General features: G+C 52.8%; 1 protein-coding gene across 1 annotated transcript; it reads left to right on the forward strand.

Annotated features, from left to right (window-relative positions):
* Window positions 1-430: 430 nt before the first annotated feature.
* CNGB1 (cyclic nucleotide gated channel subunit beta 1) lies at window positions 431-26,248 on the forward strand. The gene is made up of 32 exons (XM_032195780.1): window positions 431-529; window positions 782-839; window positions 955-1,024; window positions 1,136-1,265; window positions 1,565-1,607; window positions 1,783-1,864; window positions 1,978-2,059; window positions 3,190-3,229; window positions 3,492-3,645; window positions 3,772-3,847; window positions 4,668-4,704; window positions 7,742-7,916; window positions 8,912-9,043; window positions 11,612-11,741; window positions 11,932-11,974; window positions 14,019-14,154; window positions 15,952-16,023; window positions 16,787-16,944; window positions 17,218-17,397; window positions 18,286-18,494; window positions 19,390-19,440; window positions 19,555-19,641; window positions 19,993-20,057; window positions 20,584-20,706; window positions 21,791-21,932; window positions 22,219-22,378; window positions 22,765-22,862; window positions 22,946-23,029; window positions 23,425-23,543; window positions 23,842-23,988; window positions 24,456-24,651; window positions 26,023-26,248. Exons 1-32 carry the CDS (start codon window positions 431-433, stop codon window positions 26,233-26,235), a joined length of 3,591 nt encoding a protein of 1,196 aa, XP_032051671.1. The 3' UTR covers window positions 26,236-26,248.
* Window positions 26,249-26,407: the final 159 nt, after the last annotated feature.

The following is a 26,407-nucleotide window of genomic DNA, read 5'->3' on the forward strand; positions in this document are numbered from 1 at the left end:
GTGTCGGGGCCCAGACTCACCCATAAGAAAATTCTGCTAAAGCTGCTGTAGTTTCTCCTTGGAGGAAATGAATTTAGTGTTTGGGGGAATGTAGGGGACGCTGAACAAAGCATCCCTGTTTCACTGAAGCATCTGCTACAGTTTCACTGTGCAGCCCTAGCTGTGGAGGATTGTGCAGCTGGAGCAATATGCAAGCTGAGAAAAACCAAATGGGTGATTCCATTTGGGAACTGCAAGTTTTACTCTGTGTGAGCTTAAAATAGAGGAGGTAGCTGGCTTGTGACAACAATTGGGCTCATGGCATTGAGATGGGTTTGGTCTGGCGGTGCTGCAATGCTGCGTTTACCAACCAGGAGGTGGGAGAAGGAAGGAAGACGAGGACCTGCTCGGAAGGTCTGCAGACGGAGCCCTGTCCTCGCTGGGTGCAGAGATGCTGGGCTGGATCGAGCGGGTGGTTCCCCAGCCCCCTGCTCCGTGCCTGATAGAGGAGAGTCCCCCAGCCCCAGCCCCAGCCCCGGAGCCAGCCAAGGTGAGCAGGGACCCAAGGGGAGCGGGGGCAGCGGGAGGGTGCCTGATACCTCTGCGCCCAGCCCTGGGATATGGGGATGCTCTGCAGCCGGGAGGGATGGGGGCCACAGCATGTGCCCCTAGGCTGCTGGGGGGTGCTGAGGGATGCTGAGAGCCAGGGCTTGCAGCCTCCTTTCGGCTGAGGCCAGGGGAAGCACAGGGACACCATCACCAGGCCTTTGTCCTGAAGCCACCCGTCCTGCCCATCACCCAGGTGCCAGCAGGGAAGGCCAGCAGCCCCAGAGATGCTGCGGACAGCACACGCGTGCAGGGTAAGCCCCGTGGTGGGGGACACACAGGCTCGTTTGCCACCCACAACCTCTCCTGCCATGCATGCAGAGTGGTGACAGGAGCTTTTTTTTTAATTATTTCTTGCTGGTGTTGAAGAAACTGAAAAGAAGGTGGAATTTGCAGTGCCTGAGGAGGTGGTCCCTGCATCAGCGTCGGTGTTTGAGAGGTACTGCGCTTGCACCCTCCATGGATTTAGGTTTCAGCTGGGGGCAGGGGGCAGGGGGAGCCCTCCATTGCTGCCAGCCACCCCTAGCCTGACGTGATTTTCCCCGGGCAGTGTGGGGAGCAGTGTGCTCTCCTGGCTCTCCCAGGGGCTGGAGAAGGTGATCCCGCAGCCAGTCCAGGCCCCGGGGACGCTGCAGGCACTTGGGAAGAGCTTCGAGACGAGCATCGATGTTCCTGACCAGGTAGGTGAGAGACCTGGGAAATGGTCTGGTAGATTCCCCTGACATCCCAGCTTCTAGTTTTTTTTTTTTTTATTCTTTTTCTTTTTTTTTCTTTTTTTTTCTTTTTCTTTTTAGCATTTTGGTTTTCTTCCCATCACCCTCCCAGTGCTCACAGGGAGCATGGGCCCATCTCCAGGCACTAATCCTGCCCCGCAAGGCTTTCTGCCTTCACCCACCTTCAGGGAAAGGGTTTTCCTTGTTCTCTGGGGTGAGTCCTGTTTGTCTGGCAGGCTGGTAGCAGTTTCTGTTTGCCTTTTCAGACGGAGGTGCAGGTCCTCAAGGATGAAGAGGAGGATGCTCTGGGTAAGGGGAGCTGGGCCCCCACAGCTTGTGGCTTTTCTGGAACTCCCCATCCCCTCTGGTCAGCTGGCACTGGAGCTGTTGGCCCCTCGGGTGTGCGGAGAGGGGCTGGGGGCCCGCAGCAGTGCCGGCTCCAGCTCCCTTCTGGCAAGGTGAGCACAGATCCTGCTCCCTGCAGAGATAACCCCCTTCGACCCCGAGGAGGACGAGCTGGATGGCTGTGAGACGGACACGGGTTTGGACACGGGTGCAGAGGACTGGTGGGTTCCACGCGACAGTGCCTCGGTGGGGAGAGGGGCGGGGGGACGCGGGATGCAGGTTTTGGGATGTGGGATGCAGGGAGAGCTCTGCCAGTGCTGCCCTCTCCCTGCAGGGCAGGAGCACGTGTGCTGAGCTGGCTGGTGCAGGGCTTCGAGAGAATGGTGCCGCAGCCGGAGATGCCGAAAAAGCCTGAGGTGAGCACAGCCCAGCGGGGGCAGCCCCAGGGGCTGGGCCCTGCTGTTGTGGTGCTGCAGCTCCCACCTCCCGAGGTGGTGGGGGAGAGCTTCTCCCATCCCTTCCCTTCCCACTGCAAAAGGGATTCTGGAGCCAGGGAAAGCTCGGAGCCCCTTGCTTCTGTCGTGTTTTTGTGACATTGCCTAAACATTATTTTTTTTTTTCTTGAGATTCCTTAAAGGTTTTCTCTGGAAATCTTGGTTTATCACAGGGACACAATGCCTCCTTTGATAGAGTGTGTATTCAAACCTGCTCTCAGGTACACGGGCTCACGCATGGGGTGTGCCAGTGCCCTGTTAACCAGTTCCTGCCAGCCACGGCCCCACTATGGCCCACCCCTGCCTTTCCCCCCACTGGCATTACGTGCACTACCTCCTGCTTTGAAGAAAACAGTTTTTCCAGGAGCTCTGCTGGACAAAGGGCCCCTTTCCAAGCTGAAGGGTGTGGGAAGAAGGGCACAAGACTGAGCTGTGGCTCAGGAAGGGATGGCGGAGGGACATAAAGAGCCTTTTTTCCTTCTGCAAGTCTTGCTTGGTTCCACCCTGATGAGTTTTCCTGCTGCTCTGGGGGGGAGCAGCCCATTCAGGCCAAACATTTTGACAGAAGAAAGGGAGGGAGGGCAAATTCAACATATAAACTGCTTTAGGATTAAAAACAAACAGGTTTCTATTGAAAGGCAGAAATGTCTCCATGCCAGCATGCCAGCTTCAAAGCAAGTGAGAAACGCTGCTGAGAGGCTGGGCAGAGATCAAAGAGGAGCAGGCTCTGCATCGTCCTGTGCCCCTGGGTTCAGACCTGGGCAGGGAAAGCCCAGGAGAGCAAAACAGGCAGCTGGGGTGCTGCTGGGTGCTAGCTGGGTGATCTTTGAGATCCCTTCCAACCCCAAACCTTCCACGATTCTTTAATTCTGTGAGTTGCTTTGGTGAAAGGGGAATGGCAGCGAGGGGCTGCTGGCCAGCTGCATCCCCCCGTGCCTCTGCCTTCCCCTGTGTGTCAGGGCCATGCATGGGGGTCCCCTTGGGACCTGGGGGGGACATGGGACAGCACACAGCACATCCCCACATCCTTCTGTCTCTCTGTCCCTCTGCAGCCAGAGCCAAAGGAGGAAAGGCATAAAGCTGCGGCAGGAGGTGAGCCCTTTCTCAGGGGACCCTTGCCCCATCCTGATGTGATGCTCAGCCTTCAAGACCCCCCCCGCTGGGCTGCCAGGGGCACCATGGTACTCCAGTCCCACGTGTGCCCCCCAGCAGCCCATATCCTCACCCCAGGGAGGTCCCCAGAGCCCGTTCTGCTGTGGGAGGCGACCCTTGTTTGCTTGGTCCTCTGCCCCAGCAGGCTGTAGGATGATCACTGCATTTCCTTTTCCCCCTTCTCTTTGTGAATAAACCTGAGCAGGCACAAAAGGGACTAAAACCCAGGTGAAGGTGAAAGGGAACGTTTCAGCTGCCCCGAGCATCCCAGGAACAGTGGAGCCAGTAGCAACTGAGGGGCAGCCAGAGCCTGTGGCCACCATCCTCCCTCGTCCCCTGGCTGGGGACAGCAGCAGGTAAATGCAGCAGCACCTACTGCATGGTGCAGGCACTCCTTGAGGCTCATGTCCCCTGGCAGGGCTGTGGTGGGAACAAAGAGCCTCCAAAAGCAGCCTCTGTCAGTTGTTTTTTTTGCTCAGCAGCATGTTTGGATGGTTTGTCCAGGGGCTGGAGAAGGTGATGCCACAGCCTGTGAGCAGGGAGAAGCAGGACACGCAGGTATGCAGCCTGCAGAGAGGCGATGGGGGCATGGAGGTGATGTGCAAGGCAGGGGGGGTCCCGGCGGTGCAGGGGCTGTGGGGACGGGCAGATGTGCAGGGACCTGTTGGCTGTGCCCACGCTGCAGTTTGGGGTGGGCTCACGTTGTGCTGCACCAGGCTTGTGCCCTGCCACACAGCTCCGTGGAGAAGAGAAACCCCCATAGCTGCTGAAAAACAGGCTTTGCCCTCTCAGGAGCCAGAAAGCTCCTGGGGTGGGTTTCCTTTATCGTTTCCTTTGCTCTCTGAGCACCACCCAGCCCAAGCTCCCTGCTGCCACAGGGTGCCAGGCTCCCCAGCTTGCTGGAGGTGGAGGCTGAGCCTCAGAGCCACGGTGAGGAACAACAGCACCTGTGCCATTGTCCCCTCTATCTCCGGCACCAAAGCGACCTCCAAGGCCTTGCCCTTCTCTCCACAGCTGTGCGGGCAGCCTGGTGCCCCTGGTCCAGCCCCTGTGGCACAGCACTACTGTGCCTGAAGCCCACAGAACCCGGCTGTCCCACTGAAACTGCATGGGGCACTGAGGGTAAAAGGGTCACAGTGACCCAGAGCCAGGAACAATTCTGCTCTCACACCAAAAGCTCCGTGAAGTTTCCTGCAGGGTCAAATAACCAGAACGGGGATGCCTGTTTCATCCGAAATGCTCCTGCTGAGCATGGTGCTGGGGATCCAGTGCTGCTGTGGGTTGGAGGCAAGAGCAGGGGCTACGGCCAGGGGGAGTCCAGGGGCAGGGGCAGGAGCACTGCCAACCATGCCTCACGTTTCACTTTTTTTCCTGGCAGGGAGCAGCAGCGGCAGCCTTCAGCCCCGTGGAAGAAAGTAAGTGCTTGCTCTTCCCACCGTGCTGCTCAGCTTGCAGAGGACAGTGGCTGCTTGCCAGGCAGTTCAGGAAGAGGGACTGCCGGCAGCTTTTATGCCCCAGTCTGTAGTGGGTGTCAGTTTGGGGGCATCTGAAAATCCTCCGAGAAGCCAGGAGACGCCACTGTGGTGTGAGAGCAGGGAGCAGATCTGAGTTTGTGGATTTGCTGAAGCCCACTGCTGTGTGGGGAGCCTGGGGCAGCAACTTGGGGAGCTTTTTGGAGCCCCCTCTGCAGAGCTGTGCTGCTGAGCCCGAGCTCCTGCCTTGGGAACGCTGCCCCCAGGTGCTGCCCCCATGTCCTGGGGTCCCACTTTGTGAGATCAGTGCTGCCGTCCAGGTCCATGCTCGAGTCGTGCCAGAGGATGTTTTCTGGGCTGCTGGGATTTGCCCAAAGCACATAGCACAAGTGAACTCAGATCTGGACCTTCGTTAACCCATGGCACACATTTGCTGCTGAACTCAAGTGTGTTTCCAAAGCTTAGTGGGATATGGCTGGAGTGGTACGTGAGAAAAACTCCTCTTGCTAGGGGGTTTAGACATGTTAGACATCAGCATGCACTGCTGGGAAACACTGCAGGGGATGGTGTTTCTCTGCCTGTGGAGCAGGACGAGGAGAGGCAGAAGGACATGGCTCGAGCAGGGCAGTCACTTCCCTCGTGTGCAGCCTGCTCTAATGCCTGGTCTGGGCGTGGAGGCAGCTCCAGTCACTTAACATGGCAAACAGGGAGCGAGAGATCTGCTCTGGCACCAAACCACCAACAGGCTCATTAATGTTTTCCTTCTCCTTTTGTTTCAGGGGGCAAAGGGGCTTAGCGCCTCTGAAACAAACGGAAAATGAAGTCTGTGAAGGGCCAGCCTTTCCCCACCAAATGAGACCAACTCGCAGAGAAAGCACAGCGGGGGAGGAGAAAAAGCAAAGAGCAATCTGCAGACGGTCCCTAGCCCCTTGCCAGCCAGGCTGCGGGGCGCGGGGACCCGAGGCTGTGTGTCCCCGCTCCCTGCAGCTGCTGGCAGCAGGACCTGGCCCTGGCCAGCCCTGAGCACCAGGGGAAGGTCAGCGTAGCTGCTGCCCCTGCTGCCCTGGTCCTGCCCTCGCTCTCTCTTGGCCTTGCTGGCTCCATGAACCACAGCTGGTGATTTTGCAGGACAGGGCTGGGACTGATGTCTGTTGGATGGGAGCAATAATTCATGTGAGGACAGACAAACACCTCTCAGGGCATCTCCGAGGCAGAAAACCTCTCATTGCAGCCTCCCACAGCACACCCAGCTCGCTCAACTCCCCTCCCATCCCCCAGCACGCCAATATTTACCACCGAGATCTCTGGCTGAAGCCTACAGACTTCTTTAAATCTATTTCTGTCTCAGTGGCATCACTTTATAAAGCTCTTTAAGCTTCATATTGCTTTTCTCCTGTTAACTGAGTGTTTTCTCCCAGAGGGTGGAGAGGGTTCTGTTTGGCAGCAGCGGATGCAGGAGAACAACCTCCAGGCAACCAGGCAGGAGTCAAAGGCCTCCTGGTGTGGAGGAGTGTGTCAGCTCACCACGAGCAGCCACTGCTTGCCCCCAGAGCCCATCCAGTGCCGCACCAAGCACGGCAGCAGTGTCCCAGCAGGGAACGGTGCCCAACGGCTGCCTCCAGCTCTGGACTGGGGGCTTGAGGAATGCGGGCACGCCGGGCTGGGAAGGGCAGGAGCCCCTAAATGCCAGGTGTTTAGCACAGACCGTCCCACTGCATCCCTTTAGTACTCCATAGTACGCCTTAGTGGTGAGTGGTGAGCCAAGCAACCCCACTGAGCCCCAGCCCCTGTGTTTATGACGAGCCCAGCTGGTATCAGGATACAATCTTAGTATTTGCCCTGTTTTCATATTGTGTATTAAAAAGTTGCAGCACGTTTCAAAAGCTGTCTCCGTGGTTCCTGTCCTTTGTTACAATAACTATAGCTGTAGGGAGAGCAGGCTAAAGGCAGACGAACACTCCTGGGAGAGGAGCTGGTTTGGTAGACATGGTGCAGAGCAGACAATGCCACGAGTGGGCCTCCTGCCTTTCTGTATTTAAATCTGTACATTTCCCATTAGCTTCCCTGGGGACGTGTAAGCTCCCCCGAGTTTCGCTGTCAGTCAGACCTCACATTAAACTGGTTTGGAACTATGTGGATGCAATTCCTCCTCCTGCTCCTATAGGGCTGTGTAGGGATGGAGAGGCCCAGGAGGCAGGAAAGCACCAGCTGCAGCGGGTGTCCGTGCAGATCTGAGCTGGGCTCTCCAGCACATGTGGCACACCAGCCGTGTGCTCCCCCAGTGATGCTCTGGAAGAGTGGGGTGCACAGCGAGCTGCCTGAGCAGGGCCAGATCCTCGTACTTATTGCCTCAGAGCTCGAGCAGCACCTGTGGCACCGCTGACCGGGCTCATTTCCTCGGGCTGCCCCACATGCAGGGACCAGGGTCAGCCCTGGAGGCGTGGGGCATCACAGAGGGGGTCGGTGCGGGCTGAGGGCTGTGCATCACATCACCACACCAGGGCCCGCGGGCTGTTCACTGCAGACCTGGGATAGCATCCTGCCTCAGCCCACGGTATTGACCTGAGGAGAGGGACTTGGGGCTCTTCCCACAGCTGATTGAACTGATATGCAAGAAGAATCAAAATGTGGCCTACTGACAAGTGCTGGCAGAGGTTGCTACACGCTTAGGGAAGTCCAGAGGCATCTCTATACAAGTATAGGTGCAGTTTTCATAGGACTTTGGACATGCTTGGTACAAAATGTCAAATTTTCTTCTTCCTCCTGGCAAAAGTGCCCAAGTCATCCACCTGGCACCACTCAAAAGGACCAGGATGGCATGGATCTGTGCAGGCTGAGCAGCACTTGGGTCCTGCCATAGGGCAGCACCTCTGCAGCGCAGAGCAGCAGCTGCAGCACAGCCACAATGTTCTGGCATGGCCAGACCTCTCAAAACCAGGCTGTGTTCACTTCACTGCTTTTTTCCCCAATCCCATTTCAGTTCATATCGTCCCTGTGGAGGTTGTGGAGACAGACCTGGTTGTGGAGGACATCGATGACGACTGGAGTGATGAAGTAGCTCATGAGCCAACGGCCTGGGATGGCGTGGCTGAGCTGGTGGCCCAGGGTCGTCCTCTGCCCCCCATAGAGGAGGAACTTCAGGAAGAAGAGACCAGGTAGGAAAAGGGAGCAGCAGGTGCTTGAGCAAGCTGCTTTTCCTTGAGATTGCCCCTGAGACTTGGGCTGGGGGCTCAGGACGGACACACCAGCTGCTGTGCACTGCGGCTGCAGCAAGGGGACAGCTAAAGTGTGGCTCTTCTCTGGCTTCCAGTAAGAAGATTTTGGCCTAAGGCAAGAGGGTTTAGACCTCATTGCCATCAACAATGCATCCATCTGTCACGGGATTTGGAGATTGTATTCTTCTCTATATGGTTCATTCTACTGCCCAAAGAAACCCTTCCTAGACCATGCAGTGTGTTCAGTGCTGGGGGCGGGCTGTATTTCAGCAGAGAGGTGAGGGCTTTCCATGCACATTCCCAAATGGCTTGGGATTCTTCTTGACAAAGGTTGTTAGAGCAGACTGATGGCAGAGGCATCACTGTGCAAGATCTTCCCCACAAGTCATGTTCCAGCTGAAACAGGTGTCGTGCACACCTGCACGCTGTATGGAAGCTGAAACGTGCTGGATTTCTCTGTAGTTCTGATGTTTCTCTTTCACTCCATGGGGAAGCTCTCCAGAACCAGCTTCATGAGAAGAACCTTCACCTTCTCTCTCTGGGTGTGGTGGGCAGCTGCTTCCCATTAGTATGTGAGCCTGAGAAACTGGCAGCTTGTGCAACACTGGACAGAGCATCTCACTAGCAGGCAGATTTTGCTCAAAATCAGCAGCCAGTCATCGTTAAGCAAGTCCTGTGCTGCAAGGAGAGTATGACGAGGACTCTGGTTTTGTGCTTCCAGATGTTTTTCCCTTCATTGCTGCACTGAACTCACACAGTGCCTCACAACAACATGCACCTGGCGTGCCCCTCTGCATCCTTCAGATGTTGGCATGGGGGTGGTGGGCCCAAAAGGCGTGGAGATGGGTGATGCTGTCTGAGCCATTTGTTCCTGTGCCTCCGGTAAGGCTCAGACCTGCTTTTTGCATCTCACCTGATGAGCTTCTCCCTCCCAGGCTGTGCTCCTGTCCCCTGAGTGCTGCTGAGGAGGAGCAGGAGGAGCAGGAGGAGGAGGAGGACGGTGAGGAGGAGGAGGAGGAGGAAGTGGAGGAGAAGAAGGAAGAGGAGGAGGTGGAGGAGAGCGTGGGGTGAGTCTGTGCAGGGTCTGCGAGCACCTTCAGCTCTTCTCCTGTTTACAGACTGTCTGGAAACAAGCACGCTGGCCATGGTTGTTTCTGATGCATTTACAAGCTGCCGAGATTGAGACACCTGGGCAAGAGCAAACTCCTCTCTGCAGAGCTGGCCTCAGGACTGGCTTGTGGCCGCTCTGGGGGAGCCCAGCGGGCTGTCAGCTCTGCCCACCCGTGTCTCTGCTGGGCCAGGAAACCGCTTTATTTCCAGAAGATGCTTCGGGGAGGATGCTTCGGGGGGAGGGGAGGAGCGGGGGGAAGAGGAGCAGGGATGTGCTTTGGGGAGGATGCTTTGGAGGGGGGAGATGATGCTTTCGAGAGGATGTTTTTGAGAGGATGCTTTCGAGAGGGCGCTTTCACGAGGATGCTTTTGCAACCCGCCTCACCCCCGAGATCGCTGGTGACATCGTGTCTCCTGGCGACACGGGCTCCAGCGCTGCAGCCGCCGCCCCCTCTGCACAGATCCGGGGGATGAGCGGGGCCCCGGGGCTCCGGGCACTGCACCTTGGCTGCAGGCGGGTCTGCTGACTCGGGGCGCTCGGGATTCCCAGTAGGACGGAGCTGAACCTAAAGACAGCATCGAGCCGCGGCTGTAAACACTCCCAGGGACGAGTAGGTGCGTTTTTGCCTCTTGTGGAAAACAGCCGGGCTATTATCAGCTTCTGTAGGCAGGAACTTTGGACCAGGCAGTGTTTAGATATGTTATTTATGTATTTAAATAGATATGATGTTTAGATACTTAAATATGTTTCTGATCAGTTTAGTGGTTTGCTCTGATTTCACGTGATGTAAACATTTAGGGATTTCTAACCCAGCAGCCTAATATTCTCTGCCTTTTGCTAATTCCTCTGAAGGAGCTAGATTTTCAGGAAGAGGCTGAAAATACATAATTATTCAGTGTTAAAAACTTAGCTAATTATTGAATCAAAATCTGTTTTTCAACAGGTTTCAAAACAACATTTTGCATGCTCCTGTAGAGCTACAGCAGAAACATGAGTTTCAGTTGTTGAGTGAATGAGATGTTGCTCGATCTTTGTGTTTGTCTTTTTGGGAAAACAGAGATGTCGGTGGGTTTTCTAGATTAGGATGAAAAGACTTGGGACTGTATTTGAAGGGAAGCTAGTAAAAAGAAAAAAAAAGAAAAAAAAAAAAAAAAAAGGAAAGAAAAGTAAAAGGAAAAAAATAAAGGAAAAAAAAAAAAAAAAGAAGACCTCATAAAGCAACAGCTTTCAAGAAAGAGAGATAAAGAGAAAAATCAGCCACTATTTGTTACATACATCTTTTAGTTTAGGACTTGTGGAGAATACAGAAAGATTTTTATTTTTTTTTTAGTATTAGTGCATTTAGCTATCTGATTTTATTTTACTTATTTATTTATTTTTCACTATTCCCAGTCTCTGCTTTGTTTCTCTCTCCAGGAAAAAACAAATCAGGAGATAACTGCACAGAACATGATCAGTCGTTTTTTTCAGATATAAAGTTATTTTAACACAATAAATTCAATCCTTTGAGCCCCACTGGCCAGAGTGATGGAAGTGGGGTCTGTGCTCAGTGCTGAAACTGCAGCTGGAAAAGGAAAATTCACAGAATCACAGAATATTAGGGATTGGAAGGGACCTGGAAAGACCGTCTGGTCCAATACCCCTGCTGTAACAGGAACACCTAGATCAGGACACACAGGAACAGGGCCAGGCAGGTTTTGGAAGTCTCCAGAGGAGACTCCACAACCCCCTGGGCAGCCTGCTCCAGTGCTCTGTCACCCTCACCGTAGAAAAAATTTGTCTCACATTTAAGCAGAACCTCCTGTGATCCAGCTTGCACCCATTGCTCCTTGTCCGGTCATTGGATGTCACTGAGAAGAGCCTGGCTCCATCCTCCTGACACCCACCCTTTACATATTTATAAACTTTAATAAGGTCACCCCTCGGCCTCCTCTTCTCCAAGCTAAAGAGCCCCAGCTCCCTCAGCCTTTCCTCATAAGGGAGATGCTCCACTCCCTTAACCATCCTCGTGGCCTCTCTCAAGCAGATCCCTGTCCTTGAACTGAGGAGCCCAGAACTGGACACAATATTCCAGATGGGGTCTCACCAGGGCAGAGTAGAGGGGCAGGAGAACCTCTCTTGACCTGCTAACCACACCCCTTAATTATGTGTCATTATGTTAATTAAAATTATGTGTCCTGGTGGTGCCTTGTATGAATGAACTTGGGATTCCAATGGTGGTTGTAGGTACCCCTGCCTGGAAATCAGGCTCTTGGATTTTTATTTGGCAAATTTTAATTATATGATAAATTATTATGCACAGCAATATAAACTTTTTTTTTTTTTTTTTTCTGAAAATATTCTGTATTTTTATACACCTCTCAGTCTCCCATGTAGCATCCTTTTGAAAAACATGATAAAGTCCCTTCTAATCCAGTGGCTTTTTTTTTTTTTTTTTTTTTTTTTGGTGCCACCTCTGTATTAAACTAAGCTCGGTCCAAAAGTGGACTCAGTCTCATGTCTCTGCTTGATCTGTCCCCTCCAGAGCCCCGCTCCAGTCTCCTTGCCTCCCCATCGATGAGGGGCTGGAGGACGCCTTCTTTGCAGAAGAGGCCCTCAGCTTCGCGCAGCTAGAAGAAGCTGAGATAAGTGATCTGGAAGGTGCTTTCGTACAGGTATGGAGTATTTTTGTACAGGTATGCACTTGCAGTGGGTGCTTGCTGCCACGTGCACACCAGGCACCCGGGGAGCAGGGCTGGTTGTGGGGGAACACAGCACGCCCAGTCAAACTGCTGCTTTTTTGCTGATGGGAAAGGCATTTTTTCTCCTTAAAATGGCTTTTTTGTTGTTGTCGTTGTTTTGAAGGTGGAAGAGAAGACGGTTGAAGTTACCGAAACTGATGCTGAAGGTACCTGAATATATAGCAGTGCAGTGTCATATGGGGATGAGCCGAAGCAGGCAATGTGTTGCCCAGTGAGGGATGAAGCAACTTTTGCTCCCTGAGCACTTGCTGCCTGGGAGCGAATGACTGGCACAGGCTGGCTGGGCCCTCCTGGGCTTCTTGCTAAATTAAAACAGCCATGGGAGCAGTCTGCTGGCTGCAGAGTCCTGCTGGAGACAGATAGGGAAGGCTGGTACTTCATGCAGCACCCAGGCATGCTGATTAAATAACCTCTGATATGAAATAAGTTTTTCCTCCAGCCAAAGAAGAACACAGGGGAGAAAAAAAAAAAAAAAAGGATTTTCTTTACTGCTTTATTCAATTTGGGGAATAATCAGTGACACAATGTGTGCTTTAAATAACCTCTTAGAAGGTAATGAGCTGTTAATGAAGCTTGGCTGTGGAGCTCCCACCTCCGGCACAGCTGCACCAAGGCTGTGGGAGCTGCTGCAGGAACAGCGCGACGTGGGTCCTGTTACGGGCAGGAGGTTTCTTTCTTGTCCAAACGCTCGTGCAGCCCTGGCAGAGCACTGCAGCCCATAGCAGTGCTGTGCCCACAGGTGCATGTGGCTGGATGCTCACTGCCGTTGCTCCGTGCTGCCAACATCCCCATGAGGCTGGCAGCATCTAAAAAAAACCATCAGCCCTGCATTTCTCTGCACTGAAATAACTGTCCTGTCTCAAACAATTCTGTGTTTTATTGCAGCTTCAGATGCCTTGTCCTTTGCTTGAAGCACCTAGACGCCTAGCAGCATGTCCAAGCATGCTCGAGACCTTGAGCTAGACCGGCTGGTGCATGACAAGCTGCTCGACTGCAGGGACACCTTCCCTCCTCTGCTAGAGCAGCTCCCCAATGTCCCCAGCTACCGAGCTGCTGCTGCCTCCCGCATCCCCGTCCTTGCTGCCAGAAAGCGAAAGGCTGGAGTTGTCAACCCTGTTTTTTGCAATGAGGAGCAATCCCCTGTTCACCCCCTAGGTATTAGAGGATCGGCTTTGACAATGGGATTGTGTAGCTAGGGGGTGGGTCCTAGTCCTGGTACAGTTGCTTTTTGTTGCTTTTTGAAAAACAAAAACAAAACAACAATAGATAAGAACACACTTAATGTTGCAGCACAGAGACTAGGGAACAAACTTCATGTTTTTCTGTTTCTGCTTCATCATGACGTGCCTTTTTTGTTCACGTCCTAGAGTGTAATTGCAAATAACCATAAATGATCACTCCAACTTGGCTGAAACTCCATGAAAGGTTCTGCAGGCTGAGGGTTAAATATCTGCTGCACATGCATTTTCTCCTCAGCATCCATGCAACCCACACACACTAAAATTACAGTAAGACGGGGGTTTACTGTTTGCAGCTTTCTGTGTTTTAGCCCAGAAATACAAACTGTGTTTCTGTAGCTTTGCTTTGCTTTGTTTTTAGCCAGCAAGCCAGATTCTGCTGCTTTTCCTTACATGTGCCAGAATGTTAACCTTGCAATCCACATGGGCCTTTCCTTGGTGATTCAGTTGAGCCATGCTCTGATCCATGGGTCCTGTGGCTGTGTGGGACTGGAAGGCTTGCACAGGGTCCTTCAGTTGGGTGAAATCCCCTGGGAAGACCACATGTGGGGACACACGGCGTCTCTTTACGTGGCTGAGAAAGTGAGGACTGGTCCTAGCCTGTCTGGCTGCAGGATCCAACCAAGCTGCTCCCAGCGGCTGCTTCTCTTGTGGGCATGTGGCATCACTGCCATGCCCTGCAGACATCTGCCCAACGCTTGCAGTGAGCAGGCTGAACCCCTGCAAGTTGTGAAAGCAGACAGGAAGCAAACAGCACTTCTTACCGCGTTAAAAATCGAGCAACATGAAAAGAAAACGCTCCAATGCTTTGGGGGGAAATTGCAAAATAAATAAAGGAAAAAAAAGCAGCCCTCCTCCAACCCGTGGCTTAGAGGCCATCAGGAATGAAGGCAGCTGGTGGGAGGACGGCCGGCTGCCCCCAATTCACTCTGCCTTTCTCCCCTTCTCCAAGGGCTCGGTCACTGCCTCACCGTGGGTGTCGAGGACGTGGACGGCGGAGGTGATGCTGCAGAGGAGGATGGCACCTGCTTGCCACTGCCCACCCCTGGTGACCCCCACATGCTGGTGGTGCCCGGTGCTGTGCCAGCGTCCCCCAGGTAGGGCTCAGCCAGGCCTGGCTGGATGGAGCCTTTCTGGAGCTGCCAGCAGAAGCTCGCAGCTCACAGGCTGCCCGGGAGGCAGGGGTGCAGGCACTGCTCAGACACGTCGAAGACGGAGGGTCCGTGATGCTGTGAATCATAGTGCTTCATCGGGTGGTGGTGCATACGTAGCAGCAGGGACAGCCCTTTGCAGTGTGTCCATCCTGTCTCTCCTGGCATTGTGAGGTACCAGCCCCAGGGGAAGCTTTTCTGCACCTCTGTCTCCAGCAGCACCCATGGTTTGTTCAGGGGGAGGCCCCAAGAGGCGTGGGGTGCCTGCGTGTGGCATTTGATTCACATCTCTCTGTTCTTGTAAGGCAGGGGCACAGCTATGTCCCAAAATAGTCCCTGGCCTTATTTCTTGAGTTTATTTTCCACCATGAGACACTCAAAGCTTGGGTTTGTCCTTTTCTCCTTGCACTCCAGATGAGGCTGTGTGTCTCCCCTCTGCTGGGACAGAGACCAGGCACGTCACTTTTCTCAGTGCCTGCTGTTGCCATCAAAGGGTTGAGATGTGCCGCTTTTCTGCGGGTGTTCAATTGCCTTTGGATCAGGGTCAAGGTCCTGGGCTGTCTTTTATGCCACCAGCACAAGTAGAAAATGGACAAAACTCAGACTGGTGCCCACGTCACACATGTCAGCACATCTCAGACACATTCGGAGCCAGGGACACAGCAAACCACAGCCATGGCCTCCATTTATTCAGGTACACATATCTGTGCCACCCGCAGGCAGTTTTTACAACATGCAAGCACTAGTTCCTTCTTTTAAAAGTTTCCTTCTCTACTGCCCTTTTGACACCAGTGAACAATCTCATTTTGAGATGATGACAGCAGGCAGAGGAAGCGTGAGGTCAGCTCGTAGCACCCACCCGCCAGACAGCAGTTACTGGAAAAGCAGCTTGGTATTCCCCAGTACAGCTATTTCAGAGAACCTCAGTTTTCTCATGTTGTTTTCTAGTATTTTATGAAGCAGCAGGTTGCATGGTTGGCGTTATGCATATGAGCAAGGAATGTTTCTGCCACGCTTCCATTTTGTGTCTCTCAAGGTGGCACTGGAGGTCCCTAGACAGAGCTGGAGGTTTCTAGAAGCAAGTTGCGTTTCATTCGGTAAAAACTACAGTTTCACCACGCCAAAGCAGGAGAGCCACTGGGCAGAGCTTGGTGCAGGCTGGTGCTCTGAGAGGAAGAGGACATTTACTGGCCACAATTTGAGCTTTTGGCCATGCAGTGGCTCAGAAGGACTTGGGTTCCCCTTCTTTAGACCCAGTCACAGAAGAGCCACCACAGACAAGCCACAAATTGTTGCCTAATCAGTGTCTGAAAGCAGATAGTGTGTGAAATGGCTTCAGCTTCTTTTCTCCATCTGTGGCCAGTTATACCTTGGTATGAAAAGCTAATTCCCACAGCCAGAGCCAAGCAAGAATGTGCCACGGGAAGCATGCCCTTGCACAAACCTCTTGACAGGTGGCCCAAGGAGGGCTGGAGACAACAGCAGGCAGCTGTATGCCCACACAGCCACGGGTTTGATGGCACAAAGGAGGGACCAGATCTTTAGCAGCAAAAGGAGCAAGGTGTTTTTCACACAATGATGTCAGGTGATGCCAGAAATTAAGGGGGAAACAGACCTGGGTGGGAGAAGGGAAAGTGGCAATAGATGAGACCTGGGAGGAGGAGGAGCTGGCTGAGGAAGGGGACACTCAGCTCCCTGCTCCCCCCAGCATGGGCTCTGCGCTTGTGCCTGCAGGAAGAAGCTGCCAGCCCCCACGGACAACCTGGATGAGGCACCGGCGAGCTGGGATGAGCTGCAGAAGGACAGGTGCGTGCTGGTACCCTGGGCACTGGCCCATCCGGATCCTGGATCCCAAATCCTGCCATTTTGGGCAGAAATGGAGCAGATGTTGGAGATGTTGGGATACCGGAGGGAGAGGGAGCAGTGCCTGCACCAGTCTAGAACCATGTAGCAGGTGAAGCCCTCCTGCTGCCCCTCTCCAAAAGCAGTGAGCACATTTTTTCCTGAAACAGAAAATGCTCTCTTGCTTTTCCTCTAATCAGACAGAAATATTCTCTTTACTCCTAACTGGAGCACATCTAGTCTACACACAGTGTAATGGGGACACCCTGCTTTTATCAGCTGTTGGGAAATAACCTGTTTCTTCCATGCTGGAGGAGACAAGCTGCACATCTTGCACACCAGGCCCTTGCTTCCTGCAGCCCCATAGGATGGTTTTGGGGCGAGCTGCCCTCACTGGCAGGGGATTACATGGTTTATGGGTTCAGAGGCTTGCTGCTCATTTCCACCCTGCAGTTCTTCCAGTCGCCCTTCTCCCAAGAACAGGACAGCCAGCCTGGGGTCTTGGTGCTTTCCAAGTCCCTCTGAGGGCAGCTCACATCCAAGGGCAAAGATGAGGTTCAGGATGGTGCTCCTGACAGCGTTTTACTGAAACATATGTTCTTCAGATAATGCTAGCCAGATAAATACAGGCAAATCCTAATTAAGGATCCTATGGGTTAGATAATAGGTGTTGAGCCTGCTCTCAGGTTTTTCTATATAAGTGAAGTGCCTGACGGTCTCCCCACAGCTTGCCCGAGCGCATCGGTTCGGCCACCAGCCAGAGCAGTGCCATCATCAATGACCGGCTCCAGGAGCTGGTGAAGCTCTTCAAGGAGCGCACAGAGAAGGTGAAAGAGAAGCTGACTGACCCTGATGTCACCTCCGATGACGAGAGCCCTTCGGCATGTGAGTTCAGGTTGGGCTGGGAGTCTGAAAGAGGTAAAGCCAAATGCTGGGGAGGAATCTGGAGGTTTTTGATGGGGAGAAGAGGGAGGTTTGCAGGTGGTGTTGGTGGCCTTGAGAAGATTGAGAAATAGGAATTGTAAACTGGTTTAATGACTTGGAAGCGGTTTCCCTCTGGGCAGCTCTGGGAGACATGATCTGTGAAGGCATTGTCTTAAACCAAATTGCCCTGAGAAGATTTTCTGCTGTTTAAAATAATCGTGTGGCCTCCCCCAGCCCCTTCCAAGCCAGCGCCCACAGCACCACCACCACCCCCCCCAGCAGAAGCGCCACCAGGGGACAAGGCAGCAGATGATGAACACTACTGCGAGATGCTGTGCTGTGCCTTCAAGTGCCAGCCCTGGATGGCCCGCCTGAAGAGCTACCAGTTCCCCAGCAGCATCGACCCGCTCACCAGTGAGAGACGAGTGCAGCAGGGCTGGGAGAACCCTGGGTGGGATGGGGAGGGGATGGAGGGGAGCAGGGGACAGCACCAGCTGTGGGATGCTGTGGAGAGCACTGGCACAGGCTGCCCAGAGAAGCTGTGGCTGCCCCATCCCTGGAAATGTTCGAGGACAGGTTGGATGGGACTTTGGGCAAGCTGGTCTGGTGGAAGGTGTCTCTGCCCATGGGCCAAGATGCTCTTTAAGGTCCCTCCCAACTGAACCCATTCAATGATTCTAAAGCTCAGTTTACGTCTAAGCTAGCCGTAAACTCCTGTGTGAAATCCACGGGCTTTCCTAAATGCTCCCTGACGGCTGCGAGTGCCGGCAGCACCACCAGGTGGAGAAGGAACAGCGTTTTTCTGCTGTTCGGTCTTCATAGAGAGCAAACGCTGAACTCGGCAGGGGAACCCAGCTCCTTCCTTAGCCTGTCCTCATTCACAAGGGGAGCCACCGGCACCAGGCAGGCAGAGTTAGCTCAGCGTATCCTCAAGGGAAAATAAAATAAAATTTAAAAATAAAAATTAAAAAATAAAAAACAAAGATTAAAAATAAGAAATAAGGTTAGTATTGTGGGAGCAAAGCAAAACCAACTGTGACTGAATCAGCCAAGTTAGAAGAGGCTTTCTGATAAAAAGCAATGTGCTCTGCAGCAGATAGCATTAACTTTGCATCTAGAGCCCAGCTCACCCATCCTTCTGCTGGCCTCTGCTTGGCACTTGCCACCAGATGCTATCAGGAGGAGAACCTGTAGTCTCCTGCAGGTTTCACCCTTGTGCTGAGGGCAGGCAAGGGGTATAGTAGGTTTGCATAACTGGGAGATGTGTGGCCAGCTCGTCAGGGTGTGTTTCCCTGTGCACAGACCTGATGTATGTGCTGTGGCTCTTCTTCGTTGTTCTGGCCTGGAACTGGAACTGCTGGCTGATCCCTGTCCGCTGGGCCTTCCCCTACCAGACGCCATCCAACATCCACTTCTGGCTGCTCGTGGACTACCTCTGCGACCTCATCTACCTGCTGGACATCATCGTTTTTCAGACCCGCCTGCAGTTTGTGCGGGGGGGAGACATAATAGTGAGTGGCAGCATGCATTGCATCCCACTGAGTTGACATGGCTGTGGGGACATCCCAGCCCCAACACCCCCAGTGGCTGTTGGTGTCTGGATCAGGCTCCAGGCAAACCAGCAACTCTATCACGACAGCTAGGATTTGCTCTTCATCTTCCCACTAGGGCTGGGTGCACTCTGGGAGGACTGCAGACATCTTTTCTGCCATGTAAGGGATAAGGTGGCAGTCTGTTTGTCTTCCAGACTTATGTATTTTCCCTACAAAATCAATATCAGGCCATTAGAAAGTGCATGGTCCGTGGTGGTTCCCAGGTCAGGATGTGAGGGTGCTGCCAGCGGGGCGGTGAGCACGCCGTCCAGCCCTGGCACAGCTGGCAGCCTGCACCCGCTGACAGCAGGCAGCAGAACAAACTCGGGGTTTGTTTCCTGGAGCACCGCTAGGCAGAATTCATTAGCAGTATGACAGAGGTGATTGCCATCTGAATGCATAGCTCATGAGTCTGAGATAAGTGAAAACCTTTGGTTTCGTTTCCACAGGCAATTAAATAATCTGTGAAAAATAAAAGCTTGGGAATACAGCCTTCCCACTGCTCGTGCTCAGACAGGGAGGCTTCTCCTGTGAACTCTGACTTTTGTAGTGCTGCCGCTGCAGTGTGCTTCCTCCAGGGCACAAAATGAGCAAGGGATATCCTGGGCAAGGGTGGGAAGTTGGCCTACAACCAGGTCTGCTGCTCCTCTTGCTCTGCTCCCTTTCCATGCACAGTGGGAGTAGGTTCCCAGTTGTGGCACAGGAGGGGAAAGCCATACATGACTGGGTTGGTGGTGACTTTGCTCTCTGCAAGCAATAATCAACCTCTCTCTTTCTCTCTCTCTTTTTTAATTCCCCTGCAATTCCTAACCAGAGTGAAAAAAAGGCCATGAAGGAGAACTACCTGCATTCACAGCGCTTTAAGGTCTGGCATAATTTCGTTTATTACTTTGCGTCTTTGATCTGCGATATGGCTTGCAGTTCCACCCCGCTGGGCCTGCAGGTTCTGCAGAGGTTTCTCTCTCTGTGTGGGTTTCAGATGGATGTGGTATGCCTCCTTCCCCTGGATTTCTTCTACTTCAAAGTCGGTGTCAACCCGCTGCTGCGTTTTCCCCGCTGCCTGAAGGTGAGTGGGAGCGGGCAGACCCACGCAGCCCCCCGTGCCAAGTGAACACAGAAGGGTCCCTCGTTGGTTTGTGTGGCTGTGGCTTGCCAGAATAATCAATGACAGGACGATGACCAAAGCCCTTGAAGGGCTGTCAGTAAATATTTCAACCTTATTATTCCTACATTTTATTAGAAGGGCATGTGCAGATGGGGCTGTGTCTGCCTGTGGCCGTTCATGCTGCAGGAGTGAGGCTGGGGGCCAGCCGGGGAGCTTGGCTGTGAGGAGGCTTGGAGCAGGGACATGCCCTGCTTGCTGGCTTCTTGGGAAGCCGTGGCACACTGGAGCACACTGCCTTCCTTCTCCTCCCAGTACATGGCCTTCTTCGAGTTCAACAACCGCCTCGAGGCCATCCTGAGCAAGGCATACATCTACAGGTGAGCAGCTGAGGAATCGTTTATGGGGCGGGGAGATACTCATCACTATTTATTACCGAGGAAAGAGGTTCGCTTTGGTGCACACCAGTTCTGGCTTTCCAGCTTACTTCCCCGTGTCACTGTACTTGCTGACACAGGTAGTGGTGATGCTCCTGGCTGGCCTTTTCCTCACCTGGGCAGGCACAGAGGGGTGCGTGGCTCCCAGGGCCCACAGCTGCAATTGCCATCCCAGCGTGGGCAGGGGTACTGGCAGCAGAGGGGAGCAACTGTCAGACACAGCACTTCTTCCATTTCCTGAGCTGCAGGAGGGACCAGCAGGAGCCCTGAATTAAGGACATGCTGTGGGCCTAGCATAAGCAGGACCTGTGCTGTCTGCACTCAGCTCATTGCCTTGAAGCACTTGTGATGCCAGGGCAGATCTCATGTGTTTGTCCCAGCAAATGCCATATCCTCTCCCCTCCTGTTCCCTCTTTTATTTATTTATTTATTTATTTATTTACTTATTTATTTATTTTTTTATTTGCAGAGTGATTCGGACTACTGCCTATTTACTGTACAGCTTGCATGTGAACTCCTGCCTCTATTACTGGGCATCAGCCTACGAAGGACTGGGCTCTACCACCTGGGTCTATGATGGGGAAGGAAACAGGTACAAGCCAAGGCTCAGGTCCCCATGTAGTACAGCACACTGTGATGAATGGGAGCAAGAAAGGAGATGGTTGGATGCTGCTGGGTTCATAAAAATCTCTGAGGAAAGGACTGGGGAGTCCCAGGAGAAGATGTGGCGCCAGCGAGAATGACAGGGACAAGAGGGATGGGACGTGCAGCATTACAGTGTGCTCAAGATGAGGAGGCTGTGGCTGGGCTGAGGCTGAAAGAAATGGTGTGTTGAAGAGGCTGAAAAATTGTGAGCCTAGTGCTAGGGAACAGGGATGCCATGGGGAGAAGAGAGCACTGCGTATGTTCCCATATGAGTACTTGGCTCATATTTGCTGCCAAAGATTGCTGCCTAGTGATTAACGCCCACAGCTGTGTGTTCCACAACACAGGCAAAATAAAATACCAAATAACATTTAATTAATTTAGCACCATTCTCCTATGCAGTAAATAAGAGTTGGCTGAAAAAAAAAGGATTGTGCAAGTCCATTAAAGGCTTAGCATGAGGTGTAGGAGGGGACAAGTGACTGTCAGCTTCCCAGCCTCAGTGCTGGTGTTTCCTACCTTTGCAGCACTCAGCTTACCATGCCAATTTTGTGGCTATATGGTTATTTTGCGTGATACACATATGTGTACCTACCTCTAGGTATAACATCCAAAGGAGTGCACAAGACCAACGGATCAAGAATTCACTTGACATCTCTAGGGTCCTATGCCAACAATTGGCTCACATATTTTTTTTTTTTCCCATGGCTATTTCTAAAAGTGTAAATGTTGCTGAAAATATGTTGTTGGTTTGTGGCAGTGAAGCTGAAAGAGGCGGAAAACATGCATAGCCAGAGCAGCAGAGCCTCCTATGGGGAGGTTCCTGGTCTTTCCATCCCCTTGCTCCTGTAGTGTCTCCAGAAGCACCTGGGAGGGAGTCTGCAAGCCCCTTCATTTTCTCTCCATCACCCACAATTACTTTCAGCGACGGCTCTGGCTTGCTGTGGCCAGAGATGTGAGCTCAGTCCTGAAGGGTGAAACAGGTCTTAATGCCAGAAACATGACCAAGCTGCCTCCTCTGCTCCTCCCAGTTACATCCGCTGCTACTACTGGGCAGTCAAAACCCTCATCACCATCGGGGGCCTGCCAGACCCCAAGACGCTCTTCGAGATTGTCTTCCAGCTGCTGAACTACTTCACGGGTGTCTTTGCTTTCTCCGTCATGATCGGGCAGGTGAGTGGGAGCCACTGTCCCAGGATGCACACAGGGTCTTCCCACCTCAGGTGGGGACAAGCTCAGTGGGGTTGGTCCACTGAGTTATTCCCAGGTTTGTTTTCCCCATACGCTGGCTCTTTACCTGCTCAGCATCAGCAGAAAGCAAAAAGAATTGGGCAGATGCTGAAAACCCCCTGTCAGGACACAGCATATGACCATGCTTGTGTTCTCCAGACTGCTTAACCTGTGTGGTGGATAGATGATGGCAAATGAACTCTTTCTTCCCACTCTTTCTTCCGTTCAGATGAGAGATGTGGTTGGTGCTGCTACTGCCGGGCAAACTTACTATCGGAGCTGCATGGACAGTACTATTAAATACATGAACTTCTACAAAATCCCCAAAACCGTGCAGAACCGTGTCAAAACATGGTACGAGTACACGTGGCAATCACAAGGCATGCTAGGTAAGAGCCTGCTTCAAGGGCCAACACCTTCATCACCCTCATGCTCCACGTTTCACTACAGTTGCTTGTCTGAAAAGTTTTTGCCAAAGAGCAGCCCAGCAAATTGCACTACGGGTTTGGGGAGGTGCGGGTTATTTAACTCTTTTTCTGGGCACATGGGGTGCCAGTGGGAAATGGAGCCATGGTGACCTGGTGTCCCCTGCAGCACAGTGTCCCCACCGCGCTGTCCCTCCTGCCACTCACCCTGTCCCTGCTGCCAGGGAGCTCTGGGCACTGAGCCATGAGTGGGGAGGGCAGGAGCTGGCTCCTGCCACCAGCCACTGGGCACCAAGGGTGTGCTCCTGGAGAAAGCACTGAAAACAGCTGGGTTTCTGCTCTTCACCCAGATGAGTCTGAGCTGCTGGTGCAGCTGCCGGACAAGATGCGGCTGGACATCGCCATTGATGTGAACTACAACATCGTCAGCAAAGTGGCCCTCTTCCAGGTACTGTGGCAGCACGTGTCCTGTCCTGCGCTGTGCCTCCCCACTGGCACGGGCTGACCGCTGTTGGCTGTGTTTTGGCGCAGGGCTGTGACAGGCAGATGATCTTCGACATGCTGAAGCGGCTGAGGTCAGTTGTCTACCTGCCAAATGACTACGTCTGTAAGAAGGTACCGAGCCACCCAGATGCCTCCCTCCCCTCCTGGTGGCGTGGCCGGGCTGTGCAGTGCAGCACAGGGCAGGAGCTCCATGCCACAGCCTGCACCGGGCACAGGGGTGCTCTGGGCAGGGCAACTGGAGCAAAAACATCCTTGGCTGCAGCTCACCTCGTGCAAAGCCTGACCCTTTCTACTGCAGCCATGAATGGCAGAAGAGTTGGGTGTGGGGCTGGAGGAGGCTTTGGGGTCAGGCGTGGATGCTCAGCAGTGAGCACCATCTGGATAAAGCAGTTGGAGAGCTTGCAGAAGGCTGAAAGGTCACAGGGGTTTCAGCACGGTGTGGGGCAGGGCATCCATAATAAGGTCTTTTTTCAGGGTAACTCGCACAGCACCTGTCTCTGTTGCAGGGGGAGATCGGCCGCGAGATGTATATTATCCAGGCTGGACAAGTGCAGGTGCTGGGGGGACCCGACGGCAAAACCGTGCTGGTGACGCTGAAAGCTGGATCTGTGTTTGGAGAAATAAGGTCAGCAAAGCACTGCCAGGGAACCAGGGACATAAAGCCCATGGTCTTACAATGGTTTAAACTGCAATGTGAAAACTCCTGCTTGGTATGGTATATATTATGTAGCATTTCATGCCAATGTTTCAAAGCATTCTTTAGAACCTAGGCTTGGAGAATTTCATCACGGGTAAAAATTAAACTCCGAGTCCTCTGAAAGAGAGAGGTGGAGGCACACAGTGGGGACAGGGACGTTTTAGGTTATGAACATTTTGCTGAGCTTGTTACTAGCACCATTTGCATCTCTTGGTGTTTCATTCAGCTTGCTGGCAGCGGGAGGAGGAAATCGGCGAACAGCAAACGTTGTCGCTCATGGATTTGCTAATCTTTTCATTTTGGATAAGAAGGACTTGAATGAGATTTTGGTGCACTACCCGGAGTCTCAGAAGTTGCTGCGTAAGAAGGCCAAGTGAGTGTGAGCTGCTTGCTAGCCTGTGTCCTAAAATGACAGAGCACAGGTTTGAAAGTCGTGGGGAAGACTTCTCTGCCCTCAGCTGCAGCCAAGCATGGGAGACCACTCAACACTTGGCCTGCAGCAGAACAAGGCTGGTGCAGGGACCCCACGCTGCTCCTGCCATGTAGCGTGTGTGGAGAGCAAGGGATGTGCTGGGACCCCTGCTGCACGTCTCATGGTAGTGTTTTAATCTATAAAACCTCATCACTGAAAGCCGGTGCAACTCAGGAACACATAAGGCCAGAGCATATTCATTTGGAAATCTGTTAATGCATTCCCTCTAGTTTTTAGCATTACTCAGATTTGTTATTCTGTTCTTTCTAAGATGTAAAAAGTCCCCATTCTTTAAAAGTCTTATTTTTCTGCATTATAAAATCCAGCTAATAGAATATATTTCTAATCTCTTGTTCTCCTCACTGTAGGAAAATGCTGAAAAACAACAATAAACCCAGAGATGAGAAGGGGCAGCCCGTATCTCCGCTGATCATTCCCCCAAAGCCTGACACGCCGAAGCTCTTCCAGGCGGCCCTGGCTGCCATGGGGAAGACGGGAGGCAAAGGGCGTCTCGCACACCTCCGGTGGAAGCTGCAGGAGCTGAAGGCAATGCAGACAGAGCAGGTCAGTGTGGGGAGGCCAGGAATTCGGCTCTGCTTTGTGGGGTGATGAGCGGCTGCGTTACCACTGGCTCCAGAGCTTGAGCTCATGTCTAACCTGGGCGATAGCAAAACCAGCCTCTCCATCCTTCCTTTTGCTTTTCTCCAAAGGTGACAGCAGAAGAGCCACTGAAGGCACCTTAAAGAAATTAACTGTGGTCATCAGAGTTGGAGTACTGTAGATAAATGGATGGGGGCATCCAGCAAATCTCACACAGCCTCCATTTTCCCGCTGTCTGGCCTGGAGGTTTGCTTTGCAGCAGAAAGGGGAAGTGCATTGACTTTTTGCCAAGCTATTTGACAGCACTAAGCCTGACTCTAGCTTGCTGCTGAGATATAACCACAGGCTAGCATTTCTTCCTTGCCATGGCTATAGGGCCACTCGTAATTAATCGATATGCCAGCGGGACAGGGGTGATGCTAGCATCCAGCACCCCCGGGGCAGTTCCTGCCTGAAAAGCTTTGGCAGAAGGATTTGGGCAGTCACACAGCAGCAGGCGTGCTGTCCTTCCCACTCTGCACAGGCTACAGGGAAACTGCCTTCACCTTTCAATCATCAAGAGAAAACACTGGTAAAAACAGATCTTATGTCCATGCAGTCGCTGTTGTTCCTCTTCCCAGCATGGAGCTATGCAGGCTAACATGTAAAGCCAGGGGGGTGAAACAGCAGCTGATAGGGAGTGCCCTGTGGCCTTGAGGCTGGTAAATATCTAGCGAGACACCAAACACTACTGAGTTTCTGCAGTCCTTCACAGAAGCATGATGAAGTTTCAGGCTACTCAGTGCTTGCCAGTAACTGATAGAGAGTTAGCAGCAGCTCTGAACAGGGATGCTGTGGGCTCCACAGTCACAGTAGCAAGACCTGCTGCTGGGGGTCACACACAGAGCTGGTAGGGTGGGGGAACCCCTGGAGCAGGATGTCCTCCTCAGGGCACGTCCCTACACCAGCTCTCTGAGGCCACTGCAGCTTCGCTCTGATGGAGTCAGGGCTTGAGGAGAGGGCAAGTCTTGAGCTGCCCTTGCATCACAACACCTTTGCAAAACCTTTACCAAGACAAAACCTTGTAGGAGCAAAAGGTGCTGGCATGCAAGAAAGTTCTGTTGCACTCATCCTGTCTTACCTCACCCCGAGGTCTGAAGGCTGTAATCCAGCTGCCTTTCTCACGGAGATCATCTTGGGCAGCAAGGTGAAAACCCCCATGGTGAGCTCAGTGCAGTGAAACTCCCCCAAACACCTTTGCACAGCACAGATGACAAGGTTTGGGGTGATGGCTGAGGATCTGCCATGGACAAAAGTTTCCTGATGTTGATTTTGCCTTTATTTTGGATATTGCAGGATCCCAGTTTCAGTCCAATCCCACCGAAGTCACCAGTGCACCGCAGATCTCCTACTGCTTCCCCCAAAGCCTGCACCCCTCCGGGAGAGGAAATATGCTCAAAATCTTCTGATAATTTAGTCGCTATCCGTGTGATTTCAGCAGCGCAGGAGGATGAAGAAGTACTTGCTGCTGAGATTTCGCAGAAAGAAGAAGAGGAAGAAGGGAAATGAAAAATAAGCGGATCTGGGGGCTGGTGGCACAAGTAGGAATTGGGCAAACGCTTCAGGTAGAAGCTTTTAGTTGTTAACAATTCCTGCACCGTGGTTGTAGGCTTTGCTAGCTAAGTGCTGCAGATGGGCTCTGCCTTTCTTCTCTGCTTAGTCCTTCACCCGCTGTTGTCAA

Source organism: Aythya fuligula, chromosome 12 (assembly GCF_009819795.1).
Source record: "Aythya fuligula isolate bAytFul2 chromosome 12, bAytFul2.pri, whole genome shotgun sequence".
Lineage (NCBI taxonomy): Eukaryota > Metazoa > Chordata > Aves > Anseriformes > Anatidae > Aythya > Aythya fuligula.

What these genes read in the sequence shown, in the direction of transcription:
- CNGB1 (XM_032195780.1), top strand. Translation starts at nt 431, where the DNA reads ATGCTGGGCTGGATCGAGCGGGTGGTTCCCCAGCCCCCTGCTCCGTGC. An exon ending in TGCGGGGGGGAGACATAATA is followed by an intron (nt 18,495 to 19,389) that starts GTGAGTGGCAGC and finishes ATTCCTAACCAG; the next exon opens with AGTGAAAAAAAGGCCATGAA. An exon ending in GTTTTCCCCGCTGCCTGAAG is followed by an intron (nt 19,642 to 19,992) that starts GTGAGTGGGAGC and finishes TTCTCCTCCCAG; the next exon opens with TACATGGCCTTCTTCGAGTT.